The sequence below is a fragment of the Frieseomelitta varia genome, unplaced genomic scaffold (assembly GCF_011392965.1).
Source record: "Frieseomelitta varia isolate USP_RPSP 00005682 unplaced genomic scaffold, Fvar_1.2 scaffold_203, whole genome shotgun sequence".
Lineage (NCBI taxonomy): Eukaryota > Metazoa > Arthropoda > Insecta > Hymenoptera > Apidae > Frieseomelitta > Frieseomelitta varia.
The window spans coordinates 238,920-256,533 of NW_025109784.1; the positions used below are offsets into that span (position 1 = coordinate 238,920).

Here is a 17,614-nt window from a genome sequence, read left to right on the forward strand (position 1 = left end):
CCGGTTGTACGTTTTGCCTATCTTTCACGGCGCGCATCCCTGCACACGAATGACTTCACACTCCGGGGCAATAGACCGATCGAAGAAAGGTGATGGCGCGGTCGCATCGAGCGTCGTCTTATCGGCTCGACGACGTGCTACTGCTTAAAGGGATGAACGTTTAAAGGATTTTCGAGGGTGCTAGAGGGTGCACAAAGGATGGGGGCGAGTCTCGGTGGGTGCAGCCTCTGCGACTTGGCTGTTCGCACCTTGGAGGCCGTTGACGGCAAAACGGATGAAATATCGTATCGATTTCCCATCGTGAATGCTCGTAAACTGTCTCCCTCTTTTCTCTCTCTCTCTCTTTCTTCCTCGTATCGGTCTCTCTTTCTCTCTCGTTCTCGTTTTTACCCGCCATTGTACGGAATCTTCTTCAGAGACCGTGAATGCACGCGGGTCAACGAGCAGTTGAGCAAGAAAGAGAAGAGAAAAAAAGAAAATGGGAAAAGAAAAGAAAACAGAAAATCGTGTCCGACTTTTCTACACGTCGGTGGCTTCTTCCAAGCGCTATTTTTATTTTTCACTTCGTGCGCTTCTCCCTCCTTCTTCTCCTCTCCTCTCGTCGGCCTTGGGGAAGCTTCGCGTCGTCGTTCGAAAGGAATTTTCACAGTGTGTCAGATATTCGTCCGGTTCCATCTCTGGCGACGACGCGGGAATAGAACGACCCTTGCGCTGCGATGACTCGAGACGACGGAGGGTGGGTGGCGCTTTCTCCTTGGGTGGTGCTCGAGAGTGACAGGCGAGATTATTACGAATGGAACGGTGTTCTTAATAATTTCGTCCTTGACATCGGGGCAAAGAAGCCCCGGCTATCCTATTTTGTCGACGCGACTCGACGCTGTTTCCTGATACCTTTCACGCCGGAAATTGAGGTCCTGTTCACTCGTTCGTTAACGAACTTCCATGAATATTCCTTTCGGCGTCGGACATCGAGTGCCCGGGGCTATACATATCGGATCGCGATCGAATGTCAACTCGAGCCCAACCGAGGCGGAAAACGTACCGAGGAGACCTTAATTCTTTCGGCTGTTCGTGATAACAACCGCGCGGCGTACAACTGACAGTCGGCAAACGGGAAGAGCTATTACTTTCGTTTACACTGCGATGGGAATTCAATTATGGAACGTATTTTTACGGTTGCTCTCCCGGTCGATTCTACCTGGGCTTTGCAGAGAATCTAACGTCATCGTTGAATGGTTGGACCGTTGCTTTCGTTATGACGTTTAATAAATGACAAGAGCCAGGAGAAATAAGAGGCGGAGAGAGGGAGCAGAAAAGTTCTCTTCCACGTCGTTTGCTCGGGCTAACGTTGGGATCTTGCCGCGACCCTTCTCTCGAAATTACCCCTAATTTTTCTGCCGCGAGCGATGGAACGAGGCGATGGGAAGACACAACGCGCACCTATACACACCTATAAGCTTTCTGCTACGTTCCTCGATTGCCTCGCCATTGTCGACTCGTTTGGAATTCAATTGGAGGCCAGTATCTCGAACGATAGTACTCGTGACAGCGCGACGACACCAAGAAGGTGTTGGTGGTAGGCAAAGTCGTAAATCTCCGGTCGCTAATTGAAACGACGTCGAAAGAAGGAAACGGTATCGCGCGAACCAAGGAACGGTTTCTCTCGTTCCTTTTTCTTGCCGTTCTTTCTCCTCCCCCCCCCTCTCTTTCTCTCTCTGTTTCCTCCCAGTTTCCAGCCCGAGAGAAGAAGGCGCTTATGGCTGTGCTCGCGAGGCGAAAAGAATTCGTCGCGCCCCCGTTCCCGGGGTAAGGACTATATAGCGTGTATTCAGTTTCAGTGGCGTAGACAACGTTCCTCGTCGGCTCGTGTTACCGAAGCGTGTTGCTCCACTGGCTCGAGATCGTTGCCGTTTTCGCTCGAGACGGCTTATTATAACCCTTTGTGCCCGCCAGGGCTTCTGCCGTGTAAGTTTCTAGCCTTTGATTCGGTCAGAGACGATCGATCGCGTTGCGCCCACGGACCTCGCGTCGTTCCACGACGAGAACCAGAAGGGAAAGAAATAGGAGAAGCAGGAGGAGAAGATACACAGAGGCCGATACGTTCCTCTTTTATTTTCGTTTCGAACGACTCTCCACTTTCCCCTTCCTTTCTGTGCCCGCGCGGTGAACGCGACTCAAGCCGCGCCATTCATTCGCGAAACCTCTCGAGCCATCCAAGCACCCTTTCAACTGGAAATAGAAACGCGATCGTTCGAGATACCCATGTACGTCGTACGGTTTTTCGACCCAAGTTCAACAAGTACTTTTTTCGTTTCTTCGGTGCCGCTTCTTTCGCGCCCGCGCCCGCGCTCGCACGCCAATGCACGGCGACGCAATTTTTTGCAAGCGTGCTCTTTTGTGCAAGAATTCTCGCGCAAAAGGGAAGGTAAAGCGAGTTCCTTTTGGACCTTTGATCACCTCCAGGGTCAAAGGGTTTCTGACTGAAGTGATATTAGCATGGAGCTTTACGCCACGGTACTTAATTGTCCCGAGGAACGCGATGCGCTGCTCAACGTTTCTCGCAGCCGAGTTAAAAAGCGAGTGTCGAAAGCTACGGGACGCTAGCTTCCCGTAGAACACGGTTTTATTAGCGAAAAATGGATATCTCCACCACTCCGGGATAAAAATTATTGCACTTTGTGATCGGTGATGGTTGCGAGACATCGTGGAGATTCCTCGATTTCGATCGATCGTTGACTTTTTCCACGTTCGATAAATTGCTCGCTCGAAAATTTAATCGCTTCTGCCGGAATAGCATCGAATTTTCATCTATTCTCGGTTTTAATTAATTGTCACGTTTTTGAAAAATCAGCGAATCGATTGCACGTTTCCGTTTGTTACGTTATATTTATAATAGCGTCGATAGGCTATCGATTTCGATAGTCGTTCGTACCGAGCTGTTTAACGAAGTAATTGTTCCGCGTGCCGAGTATCAAAAGTGATAATTCGGAGTGTTTGCTGCGAAACGATTCGACGCGTTGCTTTCTCATCATCCGGCATATTCACAGCCAAACGAGACGAGTGCCTGTAAATCCTTCCGTTAATTCTATTCATCCGCGAGTCCCGATGTTTGCTCGCGAAACGCGGCAATTATCCCGTCGTTTTTTGAGAAAATTTTTGTATAGCCCGTGAGATCGAAACGATTTATTTAAGCCTGAATTCAGTGGAACATCTCGTTAGCGAATTCGCGCGAATTCTCAGACTCGCGTGAGCGCGTTATTCGGGTCCTCTCAAATTAGAATATTATATTCCGAGTTTATAACGAACATGCATCAAGCACTGTAATTACGAATCCCAGGATGCATATAATTATACATAGTTTCGTTTTAATCTGCGAAACGTTGGCGAAATTGCCGTTTGCCGAAACGGGATCGAATTACACTCAAATTGCACACGCGTAATTTCATACATAACTTGAACGTGAAACTTTGCCCGTTCTTCGTCCCGAGTTGGATTTTATCACGTCGCTTCTTTTTTTCCCTTCGCCCTTTGACATTTCTCTTTTTTTTTTTCCACCGATTTTTATCCCCCGCGAATGTCCCAAGATTGTGCAGTCGCGAAACCGTGCGTTTACACAGACACGCGTGTGCGTGCACGCGTATAAATGGCGTGTTGAAATCGACAGGAGGCTCTTTAGGTATTTATTTGTAAGCCCGGGGTATATAAGCACCGTGAGTTCTCGTGTTGTGCCATTCGGAGAGACCCCGGCGAACCGCCACTTAAGCGGAATGCCGGAGGGGTAGTTCCCTTCCCCTGTATTCAATTAGTACACCGCACGAAATATCAATTCCATTGCTGGAAAGCTCCTTCGACGTTTTCGAGTGCGGCACGGGAGGGGAATAAGAGGATACTTTCCAACGACCGCAAGTACTCATTGCGCCCAGTTACCGAATTGCCGTTAATCTATGGAACTTGGTGCTCTCCATTCGGTTTATCAGTTGCCATTTTAATCGGCCTGCATTTGCATGCTCTTTAATAGACCGGCTATTGTTTGCCGTTCGTTCCGCGGGTTCGTTCAACACGCTCCTAAATCTGCTCTTTCTTCTCCTTCTGTTTCTCGCTGTTGTTTTATCAACAACGCGATGTTTTTAAAATGAAACACTAAACCTCGATCTTCTGCCGTGAGAGACGAATGACCGACGATTCGCCTGTAGTGAAAAAAAAGGAATATTCGACAGTTCGTAGAGGTACGGCGCGCAACGTGGACCCTTGAACGCGAAACGTATTTTAGGTGGGGTTTTTTTTACACGCACGTTTTTCTTTATCACGTATGATTACGATACTTTGCTACGCGACGCGGAGGGAAAACATCGGATGTGTTATATTTTCATTGGAACTGGGAGCGAATATAGCGCAGTAGTGTGACAAATTTCGGACATTTGGATTATTTATATTGCCATGAATAAATATAAATATTAATAGGTGTGTTGTATCCGTATCTAGATATATACGCATTTTTTTTTTTTTTTTTTTTGTTTTTTGGCGCGCGCGCTTGTCAAAGAAACGCCGGGAATTTATTTCGGAAAAATACCATTCTTCCTGACAAAAAAATACCTCGAATAGTGCATTGTGATATAATTTTTCTTTTTTCTGCAGCAATGGCAAATATTTTTACAGCGGCTGAATGCCGGATACGGCCCGGCGATTTTCAAACATTTCAAAACATTTTCAAACCGTGCGCACAATTATACTTACATCGCTGAATTTACAAGACTCACCAGCCTGGTTAATTACTTCGATGCTTTAATTACGGACCACCACTGTTCAGTTTGCGATCAAATGTACAAAAATTTCCGACCGATCTCCTGCTACGTATTTCCGCAGATTCGGATCCAATTACGGAACTTTCGTACCCCCTTGTTTCATCCCGGGGCGCCCCCCGTTGCAACAACTTCCAATTTCGCTCGTTCCACTTAACGCTTACGTTGCTTTCTTTGTGCTAATAATCGAATCTCTCTTCTTTGTTTTTTTTTTTTTTTTTTTTTTTTATTTTCCAGAACATGGACGTGGCGAAGGCCTCCGAGCGTTTGCTGAAACTAGCCGTGAGTATAATCCAATCCAGTCGAAAACAAGGGTAGGCGTGCGCTGCCGACCGGAAATACTTGAGCGCCTGGCTTATCGGAGTCAGCGGATTAAATCCACGAAAATTCGTATCCTTTAATACGAGAGAGGGGGAGAGAGATCGATTAATTTTCGTTGAACCACGAAGTCGTTCTGCTTTTAAAACGTTTTCACCGTTTACGCGGCAAGGACCGCTCGGAAAATTATAAACGCGGAAACCACATTCTCTCTCTCTCTCTCTCTCTCTCTCTCAGTTCGAATTACTGAACCTTTCGCAAATGAACGTTTCCTGTTCTCGCCAGAGCCGAGTCGCTCGTATTTTCCCTCGGCGGCGTACGAACTCGTACCCGCACCGCGTGCGCGAAACATTATTGCACCTGTGTTCGCTGAAAACGCGAGATCCAGCCAGAATCGTTCCAAACCGTTCCGTCGAACACACCTCTTTAGGCTGGAAGCCTCGGAGCAATATTTGCGAATTCAATCTCCTTGCCGTTGTGTTCGCCAACTCCCGTTCCCGATCCTCGGAGGACGGAGGCGGCGGCGCGCCGTTCGATCTTGTAACCTCTGTCGTCGTCTTGCAGGGAAATCGTGTCGACGATAATCGTGTGCCTTTTAATACCGAGCGTCGCGAATCTCCGACAGGCGACAGCTTTAGTTTCGATTCTCCTGTAAAAACTTGTCGACGAAACGTGCGCGCCACGCGTACGTACGGTCGAGTTTGACTTTCAGAAATGAAAATTCAACTCGACAGCAGCGAACTGTACGCTGTGGTCTTGTCTAATCGCGCTGCGACAAATCTCACACGAAATTTTATCGACGAGATTGCTTTCATTCGACGACGAAAACTTTCGAGACTCTGAAACTCTGATATTCCACTTTGATGGTTCACTGAAAACCGAGATTCTACCCGCGAGCTGGCTAATCACATTTGCTGGCGACGTTTCTAGAACGTCGGAGATATCGAAAATCAGGCTCGCGAAGTTTTGTTTCTTCGTCCGGTAAATAACATAGATAGAGAATGTAAAGTTAGAGCTTTATTTCTCATCTTCAATATAAACATATATTTATTATGTTAATTACGTTAATGTAATACAATATTGCTTTCTCTCTGCTATCTGGCACACTCTTATTATAACTCCATCTTACATGTTACACCGTTTTCTTAAAACTTCTGACTTCTTTTGTTTCACACCATCAATCACATATACACATACTCCTGTCCTTTCTCCCATACCAGATGTCACCACAAAGCACAATCACAAACATACCAATATCCTAATAGAGAAAATTGCCGAAAGAACGCTGAAAGAAATACAGATTGGTTGGAACAACGACTTGGAAATGTTGGACATTCTTTTGCGCTGAGAGACGGCCGCGTGTCACGTCTCCCGAATTATACACGCGGCAAGACTCAAGGAGACTTCCGAAAGTGTAACGGAATTTTCCTGTAACTCGCGCTGCCAGAGCCGTCGATAATCGAGCGAGCGACTCGAGGCAAACGCTTCCAGGGACGAGCTATTCCCCCTCATAATAAAATATTCTTTCCTCTGTGTCGCGCCGGGGGCACGACGTTTCTTCCTCGGCGGGAGAAGTTGCCTCGCCTCGATTCCGGAAGTGGAAGGCAATGTAACCGCGACACGCTGCACGTATACGTATAATTCTCTTACGAACTTCGTGTTTCCTGGTCGGTTTCCTGGCTGAAGCGACCGGGGAGGAGCAGCGAGACGACGACGACGACAACGACGACGACGACTACGTTTAACATTCGCGGAGGCCACGTTCGCGACTTGTCTCGTAGCTCGCGGTACTTTCTTTGCTTTTGAAACGGCCATGCTTCTCCTTCTCCCTGATTCTCTCGATTCTCCTCGCGTAACGCTGATGAGGTGTTACCGCGTGACACTCCGTGATCGAGAAATACGAGTATCACCGGCCGGAAAATTCGAATCGTTTAGTTAGGCGAGATATCTCGCGGGTGTCGTTCGTTTGCAAAGAGCTCGGGAGCTTTACCAGCGTAAAGGTCCTCTGTGTATGGATTTTATCGAATTTCGAACGTTGAGAGGGGACGGGGGGAGGGGGGGGGGGGAATAACCGCGTTATCCCATAACCGGCGACGTAAACTCGGAAAACACAGCTTCATAATTTGACACGTAACATTTGCGGATACCATTAAAGCCACGATCCGATACTACGCGCCGGCCCTCTCTCGCTCCCTCGGCGGCTCGCCGCTCTCGATGCGTTAATTAAAATTTTCACTTCGGGTTTACAGCGATAACAGCACGGCCCTCGCGCGCACCGTGTCGAAACCGATGCGTAAAATACTGGCGTCCGGATACTGGCCTTTCAAAGGAGCAACGCGTCCATCATCAACGATAAAAACCATTAGATTAATTCGGTATAATGTGATACCGCGGAACGTTGTTGTTCGCGTACAAAAAGCCAATGGCGATGCCGGGCGAAAATGCGAAGGGGAGAGGGGGACAGGGGGTCGCATTAATGGACGGGTAATCAGAAAAATGGGTTTTCGAGTTGGCCCTGTCCGCAACATTTTCCTGTATTAACGTGAAAGCCACGCTCGGGCCAGAAACAAGTGTCGTCCAAATAAGCAACCCCTGTCGTCGATAATGGACGAAGGATTTTTAAGCCCGCGAGCGCGGCGAAAGCGTAAACGTGAATTTATGGCCCGTGCCCGGTGTTTCCGCGACAGCTACGTCGCGTGCAACTAATACGCCTGACACAATTGGAATGTTTAATATCATTCAACGTGTCAGCAAGGACACGTTGTGCACTTTCGAAACGTTCGTTTTTCTTTTTTCTTTATTTTTTCTTTCTTTTTTCATCTCTTTCCGCGAGGATATACATATATCCTCGTTTACGGATACAACAGCGGAGCCAGCGTTCGATGACCGAATGAATCGCCTCCGATTATTCAGAAAGACGATAGAAAGAGGGTACACGCGTGTCCGCGGAAAACCCGAGCGAACCGTCGGCGATGAAATCGGGCGCGCAGCCCCGAAACAGATTCTGATTCTTACTAAATGATTGATGCGCCGTTCTCTCAGGATCTCTTAGGAGGATTCCTAATGGAACCTTTCTCTTCGCTGTACGTTTTAAGATTTTACATTATGCATGCCGATCGATACTTTTCGAAGCTTTTTCGGTGTGTATAGGTAATGGACCGGCGACGTTTAAGAAGTTGTTCTCTTCGGTTGTTTTCACCGTGGAGCATCAGCCTCTCGAGTTGAAAAAATAGTTGTTAATCTGAATAAAAGCTGCAAGGTGCACTGCAGATATCCGATAAATCTTGACCGAGATGGCGAATACTCGCTCGTTCGGAGACAACCGGCTATTTCCGAATCCACTCGCTGTTCGCGAGTGTATTTTACTCGCGTCTTCGGCTGTTGTGTCGTCGTTGATTCGGTCGCGTCGACTCGATTCCACTCGGTCGTCGTTGCTCGTGCTCGTTATTCTCTCGTTAGTACGAATGCTCGAGATCGGAGCTAGCCAGCCGTAGTGTTTCGATCGGCGAGCCGGACTCGGTGAACCGAATTCAATTATATGACTCAATCCCAAAAACGACTACCGCGAACGTCCTCCTCGACCGTGTATAATAGCGCCCCTTTCGCCGTTAGTCGCGTTATTGGTTATTTGCCGATTAAAACGCCGGCCAAAAAGCCACGCATGGCCGAGCTCTGCTAACAACATTTTTGCCAGGTAGTAGTTAATTGGACTCATTGCGTCATTAATTATCGACGTCTGCGACTGGACGTGTAAACACAGTCTGGCCGGTTTGCCGTCTCGTGGAAAAATCGGACGCCTCTCTCTCTCTCTCTGTGTATATGTGTGTGTGTGTGTGTGTGTCGGTTTTCCTCTGTTCCTCTAAATCATCGAGGATTATTCGATCTCTCTGGAGGAAGGAGAAACAGAAAAAAAGAAAAAAAAAGAAAAGAAAAAAGACCGAGGCTTACGACCGAGTAATTTCGAAAAAGGGAGGGGGAAAAATCGAAGAGCGAAGGATCGAGTGGAGGCCGGTAATAACCGTCTCTGAGAGCGATATCGACGCGAGCTTTAACTGGAAGATATAAGTGGTTCGGTCGGAGGTTCATCGATGGCAACGAAAACTCCTCTTTCCAGTCTCATAAGTCACGCCGCGAGAAGGATTGCTCATTCTCGAGACGGCTCCTTTGTCCCCCTCTTGTATCCCACCCTCTCCGCGTCACGCCGAAGACCATGGAACGAGGGAAAAGTGGAAGAAGTTTGAAGCGGGGAAAAATAATTGTTTGCCGTTTCGAACCGGCGAAATCTGGCGGAGGATTCTGGCCAGGAAGAGAAGAGAAGAGAAGAGAAGAGGAAAAGGACCATCTTCCAGATACACGAGCCTCGTACAGAGAGTCGAGGGAACCTTTATTTTCGTTTACACCGCAAATAACTGGGAGGCTGGTCGCAGCGAGAGACCACGGGCCATGACCGCCGTCGGTTAATTGCGGTTCTTATATACGAATCTCGGTGGGTGAACTTGGAAGACAGAGGACTCCGGTTGTAGCAAGTGGAGGAGGGTGTCTCTCGGTGTGTCGAGAGGGTGGACAGTAGTGGGAGGGGGGGAGGGGGGGGAGAGGGAGGAAGGGGTTAGTACTGCAATGTAGGACGAGACTTTAATCTCGTCGTAATGGGGAAACGCAATTTTCCTGCAGTCCGCTGCCAACGAGGTCGTTTCCTTAGATCGATCTGCTTTATACGAGCCACGACCCTTCGCTCCGTCCACTCGTCGTCGCTCGTTTCGGAATCTCTTTGACGCGCGGCGGCAGCCGCTCTAGAAAAAAAAAAAAAGAAAAAAAAAGAAGAAGAGGGGCCAGGTGAGAGGAAAGGCGGAGGAAAGGCCACGGGATACACACAGAGGCGCTCTCGTTTTGCTCTCTTATCCGGCGCCGACCTTGTGCAGACCGTGTCCCCTCGTCTCGTTGCTGGTCTTCCTGCGTTAGACTGTAATGTGTGCTTTATGCATATATACGGGACGAACGATCGATCGATTTCCATCAATAATGCAGGCATATTGGATTCAGAAATACGGACCAGGAGGGTCCATTGAATTTCCGATATGTACTTACCCACGGCTGGGGAACGTAATATGGACACGACCCCGGCGACCGGTATCGTTAGCCGATCGCGGAAAAAAATGGCAGATGAACGACGATCGACGACCCTTCAGGCAGTTCGTACATACATATTCGATCATTGTTCGATGTTTTATCCTTTTCAAAAAATATTCTTTCTTTTTTTTTCTTTTTTAAGAAACTCTTCCACTTTCGTCAACGTTTTATTTTCCCTGGGAATCTTTGCTGTGTTTCTTTCCGCTTTTCTCTCTTTCTGTATCTATCTCTGTTTCTCTGGTTTCGCAGGATCACGTCACGTACTATTTACCGTAGCAGCGGGTTTTTACGCGACCGTGTAATCCAACGGGAGTAGAGCTGTTATCGCGTGACGAGCGCGGGATGTAAGAATAACAATCAGGGACGGAAGGAAAAATTGAGCAAACTTTACAGACGTCTCGGCGAGATGACGGGGAAACTGTGCACGATCTTTTAACCTCATCATTATTTCTTCGCCGTCGAGCACGATACAATTTCCCATCAGGAATCGATCTCTCGTCCTGCTCTTTGAGCCGCGAGACAATCCCTTGAAAAAATATTGCTTTAATCACGATACGATCTTCGGTGCGCCAACATTTGATACGAAACGTAAGCACGTCCGTTCCGTTTGGTTAAAGGCGTAGAACGTGTTTGAGCACACCGAGCTTCGCGTAATAGCGATTCCACCTTTTACTAAGGTACACTTGTTACACCTTGGCAAGTTGGCGCGAATCGCAAAGTTTACGCTGCTGTAACTACGCGGGTGAGTTAGCTTCCACCCCTACTCGTCGCGGATTAAAATAATGTCTATCAGGAGGAGAGTAGGGTTCAAATTCGTCGTAACTTTGTACCAAAGTACGAAATAATTTTCCGCGAACGGTCTCGAAGGGGGGAAGAACAAAAGAAGAAGTAGAAGAGGAAGAAAAAAAGAGGGAGGAAGGAGGAGGAATAAAGTATAACAAAGTACGATAACTAGAAGAAGCAGTTCGTTGAAAGGAGCAGCATTAATAAGAAAACTTGGTCGCGACGAGCCGGGGCCAAACGAACCGAGAAAATTCAAATTCTCGCCGGGGTCTGCCGCTCTGTCACGTCACATATCACCAGCCAAGATTTTTCCTCCTTGATGGAAAACTTGGGTCCGGCTTGTGGAGGGAGGGGAGTTCCGCTTGCGAGATAGCCCCTGGCCAGGAAGCCGAGACTCAAAGTTTACCCGACCGCTTTTTCCTTTGTGGTATCATCGGCGTGTCTCAAACGGTTCAACAGGGTTTTCACCCCACCCCACCCCACCCCCTTTGGCAGGTGGTCTCGTGCTTCTACCCTTTTCTACCCTTCCGACCGAGCGACGGCGTACCCGAGCTAAACGAAATTAAAACGTCGAGCTAAGTTTTTGCGAAGTAGGTGGACCGCGGAAGGCGATGGAAGGAGAAGGACGGTGGCAATGGTGGTAGTGGGTGAAAAGGGGTTGATGAAACGAGGAGAGACAGAGGAGACAGAGGAGAGAGAGAGAGAGAGAGAGAGAGAACCCATCTTCTGCGAAGAAAGGCGGCGTGCTTCTCCCTCTCTTTTCATAAAAGTGCCACGAATGCCTGCCGGCAAAAGAGACTTGACCTTTGTGCCTGGCAACATTATTAAGTCCTTTGGAGCGCGTAAAGGGCCGCCGGAAGCGACGAGGATGCTTCAGGGGGAATTAGAGAAGACATTCGAAACGAAATAACTTCAAAATTCTTCGTTGGACCGAGCCGGGACAAGCCGGAAAGGAAGATGCTTACACCGGAAGAATCCGTCTGATCTCGCTACCGCCTGCGATTGCCTTTTACCTTCCTCTCTCTCTCTCTCTCTCTCTCTCTCTCTCTCTCTCTCTCTCTCTCTCTCTCTCTCTCTCTCTCTCTTCTGTGTGTCTTTGCGATTCAGCGCAGCGATTGCGCGCTCTCTCTCTCTTTCTCTCTCCGAGTCTCTCGCTGATATCATTTCGGCGCAATTTTTCAGTAACTCGCCGCGCCAGAGACTGCGGTAGGTACGTAGGAGACTTAACAAGACGCGCGCGGACTCGAGCGTGGAATTACCTCTCGCCGTGAATTCCAATGTGAATAACGCTGCTGATTCCGCTTCTTTCTTCCTTTTCTCCCTTCTCTTTTTTTTACTTGTCTCTTCTCCCCTGTTCCATCTTCTGGCTGCTCTTTGTCTCGTCATTAGCAGGTCGTTCGAAATATTCCGGTACGCGAAACAACGGCGATGTTCCTTTAGCAGTTACGCCTCGGTGGCTATCATATTTCCTTCCTTTCCATCGTTCTTTTTTTTTTTTTCTCGCAGTTGGTGCGGAGAGCGGCGCAACGTGGCAGGGCGAGGCGAGTTCGCCGGCGTGCTAATACCGGTTAAGAATTACGCGAAATTGCACGCCGGTTGCCCGAGGCTACGGGAATGGAATATCGAGAGACGTGAATTTGCGTCGGATTAACGAGCCGCCTCCGGACGAAGGAACGAAACAAAAAGAAATAAAATATTGGTCGGCGTGGCCGTCGGCTATGCGGCCCCCTCGCGTGTTGTACGCTCGCGATCTAACAAAGATCAACGCACGCGAAACGATACATCGCATGAAAAAACATTTCGCCGCGCCGCGCCGCGCCGGTAATACAGAGAAGATGAAAGTCACTTTCATTTGCGCTCGTTCCCTAAATAAATCTGTACGCCTCTCTGACGTGCAAGCTCTCACCGTTGTAATCCCAAACATTTTTCCCTTTTTTCTATTTTCTTTTCCTTTTTTTTTTTTTTTAACACATGCGCTCGTTTCGCGTATACTTTTTCAGATACCGAACCATCTTGTCTGGCTGTGCTTCTTCTACCTGACTTTCCACTCGCTCTTGAACCTGATCGGCGAGCTGTTGCATTTCGCCGATCGAAACTTCTACTGCGACTGGTGGAACGCGGACAACATCGACACATTCTGGAGGACGTGGAACATGCCTGTCCATCGGTGGGCCGTGCGGTAAGTGGTTTTAACGCGACCAGTTGTATGTAGAATACATACGCTGCGACACGCGAGAGTCCGACAACAATCTTTTGCTCGAGTAAGCTCGATATCCTTCCGGCGATTCTGCTCTCTGTTCACGAGTCGCAAACGTTCGAAAAAATAGCCGCGCGAGAAGAAGCTAGATCGTAGAGCCTTCACGAACAGCCCACACATAGCGTGCCTTTCGTGGTTGCAAGTTGCCGACGGTTAATTCTGCCGTTAACAAAAGTATACATCTAAAGAATGTCAAACGGTAACTTGCAGATTTCTTCGATCACCATGGATTGTTTGAAAAAACTGTGTCGGATAGTGCCATGCTCGATGTAACTGCCTATTCATGCAGTTTCTAAGTTCAACGTGGTTTAGGTTTAGTCGTACAGAAATTAATTAGGAGACGAAGCTTCGATACGACGATATGGCGCTGCGATCGAAATCGAGCGCGAAACGTTTCCACGCTTTTCTGAAAGTCAAAACGCGCGCAGTCTCTTGCCAAAGAGCGTCGAGATAAAAGCAGAAACTAGTTCGAACAAGCAGGCGAGTCGTCTCTCCGCGTTCGAACGTGGCAGCAGGGGGGGTGCGAAAGTGCGAACGTAAGGAATGAAAACAGCGTCAGGTATGGTACGTGGCGGTAGGTCGGGGTGCGGGCAAAGTAAGGAAAAGTAAGGGAGAAAGAAGTCGAGGAGTATCCAGCCGCGAGTCGTACTTTTGATCGAGCTTCTTTTCGCCTAAGCGGCTAAACTTCGTTAACGAGTGTGCCCCGGTTTAAGGAGATTTAATTACATTTTTCGCGAAAACCCGGCTCCTGTCTGCCCTACGAAAAGGAAGAGAAATTCCCGTGAATCAGAGACTTTCTCCCTCGTAACCTGCACACCCCCTCCTCTCCCCTCCACCTCTCCTCCGCCGCGCCGCCCCTTTCAAACCCCCGTGGAAACTGCTGTGCGGCTAATTGTTTTAGCTTCTACACCCTTCCACCCTTTCTCTCTACACCTTTCTATGTGTGTATATATATATATGTATATATATATATATATATATAACTCTAAGTAGTACTTTTAATGTCCGCGTAATTGGAAAGGGTGTCGGACGGGCGGCGGCTGTTTGAAAACTATTCTGCCGCGAAATGGAACTACCCGTCGCGGCTCGCGCGCGGCGGAAAATCTTTCGCGTTTTAACGTTTATTTCGGATAATTAATTCCGCAGCCGTAGCTGTTTACGTACACGGCGCCGCTAATTAACTTCTACTTCAATCCTTGCGTCATTTCCATTTTGCTCGAACGTATGTCCGCGCGTGCAACGATACTCTTTCGTTCGTGACAGCAACCGGTTGTAACGCTCGGCTACGGAATGAAATATTCACGTCTGTTCCGTGGGCGAGAGTAGAAGTTGATTCGAATCGAGAGAACGATTAGACGATGGAAAAAAGGACAAAAAGGAGAAAAATAATAAGCGAAACGTTCGAATCCAAACACGGAATTTTATACCACGTACGACGTTGCGTTGACAATTGTTGGGTGCGTGTGTACGACGGAATTTTCTCTTTTCTTTTCTGTCTCTCTTTCGTTAACCTATCGTTAGCGTCAAACTTGATATTTACGATTTTTCGAGAAACTCGCGCGGGAAAATCTCGTTCTGACGGAGTACAAGCGTCGGATAAGCGCCGGCTTACGCCCTGCTTTGGCACTTTTTATCCCCATACGTCTTGCCGCCGTCATCGTTCCATTGGATTATGCATCGCTCGCTCAATACAATCAGCAAAGTTGTGAGAAACTTTCCATATAGGGCCTTCGGACTTTTCCGCCGCACGGTTTTCCCGGCGCACGTGCCGCTAACAACTCGCGCCACGGCCGCGGTGACGACGGCCGCTTTTACTTCGAAAGTAGCTCCGCGGAAAGTTTAAATCCTCGAAAAAGGTAGCCGTGGAAAAGTTGTTATTGCGGGGAGAGGGGGAATGGGAGAGGTGGGAGGGAAGAGAGCACCGCGCGAGGCGAACGGTGTCGCGTACGTGAAAGGGTTGGAAATCCGAGGATCGGAGGGTTTTCTCTCTCGCGAGGAACGGGGAAACAATAATTCTTTACCGTCTGAGAGACGGTAACTCCCTGGAGTGGAGGGCAGCATGCATACGCGTACGCACGACGAAAGACGAAGCGAAACTGACAAACGGCGAAAGTTGACGGTTTCAGCAGCGCCCCGGAGCGTAAGGCACCGGTCCGGATGGCATCGAGTCGTCAAGTTGCAATTAACTCGATTCCGTGCAATTAACTCGGCAAAAACAGTAATCGGCTTTGCTGCCCTGAAACCGTCGGAGTCGCCGACGTTCCCAAGGCTCGAAATTTCGTCGTTTTCCGGGTTCCTCGACGTTCCTCGGGGAGCTGCACCTGTGCTCCCAACCCTTCTATCTCTTTCTCCTTCTACTTTCTTTTTCTCCTTCTTCTTCTGCTCCTCTTCCATTCCTCGGTCGAGATATGCAGCTGCAATTGCAAGCTGCAACTGGCACGTAGCCATGCGACCGCGCGGCGGTAGCGACGGAGGATAGAAAAGAGAAGGGCGTGAGGAGGAGGAGAGGAAGCGGCTGCGAGAGGTGAAAATGGAAAAGCTGCACGAGGATGGACCGGCGCGAGGAATGGGAAAGTAAGAGGGGCGGAAGGGGTGGGCGACATAGACGGTCGCAGACGAGGGAAAAGGGGGAAGGACGACTCTCGACGAAGACGGCGTCTTTTCAGGTTTGTAATGGGAAAAGCCGATACGCATCGTGGTGCGCGCACTTAAGGCTGTTTATTCCCCGCGGCACTTATAATGCCTCTATAACTGGAAGATATTTCGAAGCGTCTTTTCCATGAACGACGACGAGAACCGCGGCGAGGGGGCGGCAAGTGTATTCGCGTGAGAGAGAGAGAGAGAGAGAGAGAGAGAGAGAGAGAGAGAGAGAGAGAGAAATAGGAGAGTAGTAGATTGAAGGAGAAACGGTAAAAACGAAACAGAGTGAAGAAAAGGGGGCTGCTATTTCGCGGAGAAACGAGGAGGAGAGTGGATCTCCGAGGAGGTGGAAAGGAATCTCCTCTTCGCGGCAACGACGACAACGTCCCACCTTGAATTTCCTTCCTTCCTTCCTTCCGTTTCTCTCGCTCTCGCACGCCGTTTCTGTCTCTTCTTTGCGCCATTTTTTTTTCTCTTCCCTTCCCTTCCCTTCCCTTCCCTCCCCTCCGGCCGTCGCCGCCTTCCAGCTTTCTTCATTCCAATGCACCGCCACTGATAACCAACCCGGCTAACGATCTCTTCCTGTCTCTCGCTGGCTCGCGTCGTGTCGTTCTCTTGCATCCCAGTCGCGTTCCGCGAACGGGCACACACCAAAGTGTCGCTGTTCCGGCAAATTTGCACGACCATTGCTTTAATTTTTCGAGAGACGATTCCGCTCACGTTGATCCTTAAACGCGACGCTCCTTATCTGTGTCCTTTCCCTTTTTTCCTCTATCTTTTCTCTCTCTCTCTCTCTCTCTCTCTCTGCTTTCGTTTCTTTTTAACGCTCGCCGGCGTTATTTCGCGGTACAACACAGTAATAGGAGCGAGTGCACCTATTCGAGGAAGACGTTCTCTCGGATATTTTCGCCGCGCGGAGCAGGGAATCGTCGAGGGAAACGAGCCCGGGAATTCCAACCTCCCCCGATTCCCTCTATTAAACGGACGCGTAATTCCTCGCCGCTTAATCGCGGCCAAGCGGAGACGCGAGACGCTTTTGTGCTAGGTTTCTCCTTGGTTTCAGGCACTTGTACATCCCCATCATCGAAATGGGCTATGGGAAAACGACCGCGTCCGTCACCGTGTTCTTCATCAGCGCCTTCTTCCACGAGTATCTCGTCAGCGTGCCGCTCAAGACGTTCAAAACGTGGGCGTTCCTGGGAATGATGGGACAGGTAAAATTTACTCGTATAATATTCCGGTCACGGTCTGAATTATGCCTATAACGTTCAATCTTTTCGGTACGGTAGGTGACTGTAATCGCCCATTATTGGCGAGCCAAGCTTCCTCGCTACCATCGAGAATTTCGTTCTCATATTATATTCGAGGAAGTGGGAGAGAAAAGAAAAAAAAAAAATTGAAGGATAGGCTGTCGGGCTATTGCTTTGAGAATTTATTGTTAACTCTGCGCGAAAGTCGCAGCGAGCTGTTTGACAGTTTTACCTTTCGGAAACCTTTCGTCTACGAAAATGCATGACGTCTATAGTATTGCCGTGTATTTCCGAGGATCTGAATTTCACCACCTCGTCTTCTTCGCTCAAAGAGAGAGCGACCCGCGGTAAAAAAGGAATTGCCACCGAAGCACAGCATTATTATTAACCTCGCGGCGTTTCTCAGCTGCACGCTGCGGCGCGACCAATGGAATTTTTAG

The 17,614-nt window shown here is 48.8% G+C and overlaps 1 protein-coding gene and 1 long non-coding RNA gene across 4 annotated transcripts in view; one reads left to right on the forward strand and one right to left on the reverse strand.

The window, feature by feature from the left end:
* The window catches only part of LOC122526912 (diacylglycerol O-acyltransferase 1), a 92,614-nt gene that overhangs the window by 73,257 nt on the left and 1,743 nt on the right, over positions 1–17,614 (forward strand). For 2 of the 3 annotated variants that reach the window (XM_043650565.1, XM_043650563.1), the window contains 3 exons: positions 5,037–5,081; positions 13,028–13,206; positions 16,988–17,138. In XM_043650565.1, the coding sequence (XP_043506500.1) occupies positions 5,037–5,081; positions 13,028–13,206; positions 16,988–17,138 (375 nt within the window). The remainder of the gene's footprint in view (positions 1–5,036; positions 5,082–13,027; positions 13,207–16,987; positions 17,139–17,614) is intronic. The other variant, XM_043650564.1, reaches the window with a different exon arrangement.
* Positions 212–17,497, reverse strand: LOC122526915. Its single transcript, XR_006306241.1, has 3 exons — positions 17,487–17,497; positions 12,041–12,094; positions 212–336 (listed from the first exon to the last, which is right to left on the reverse strand). It is a non-coding gene; the product is annotated as an uncharacterized LOC122526915 (long non-coding RNA).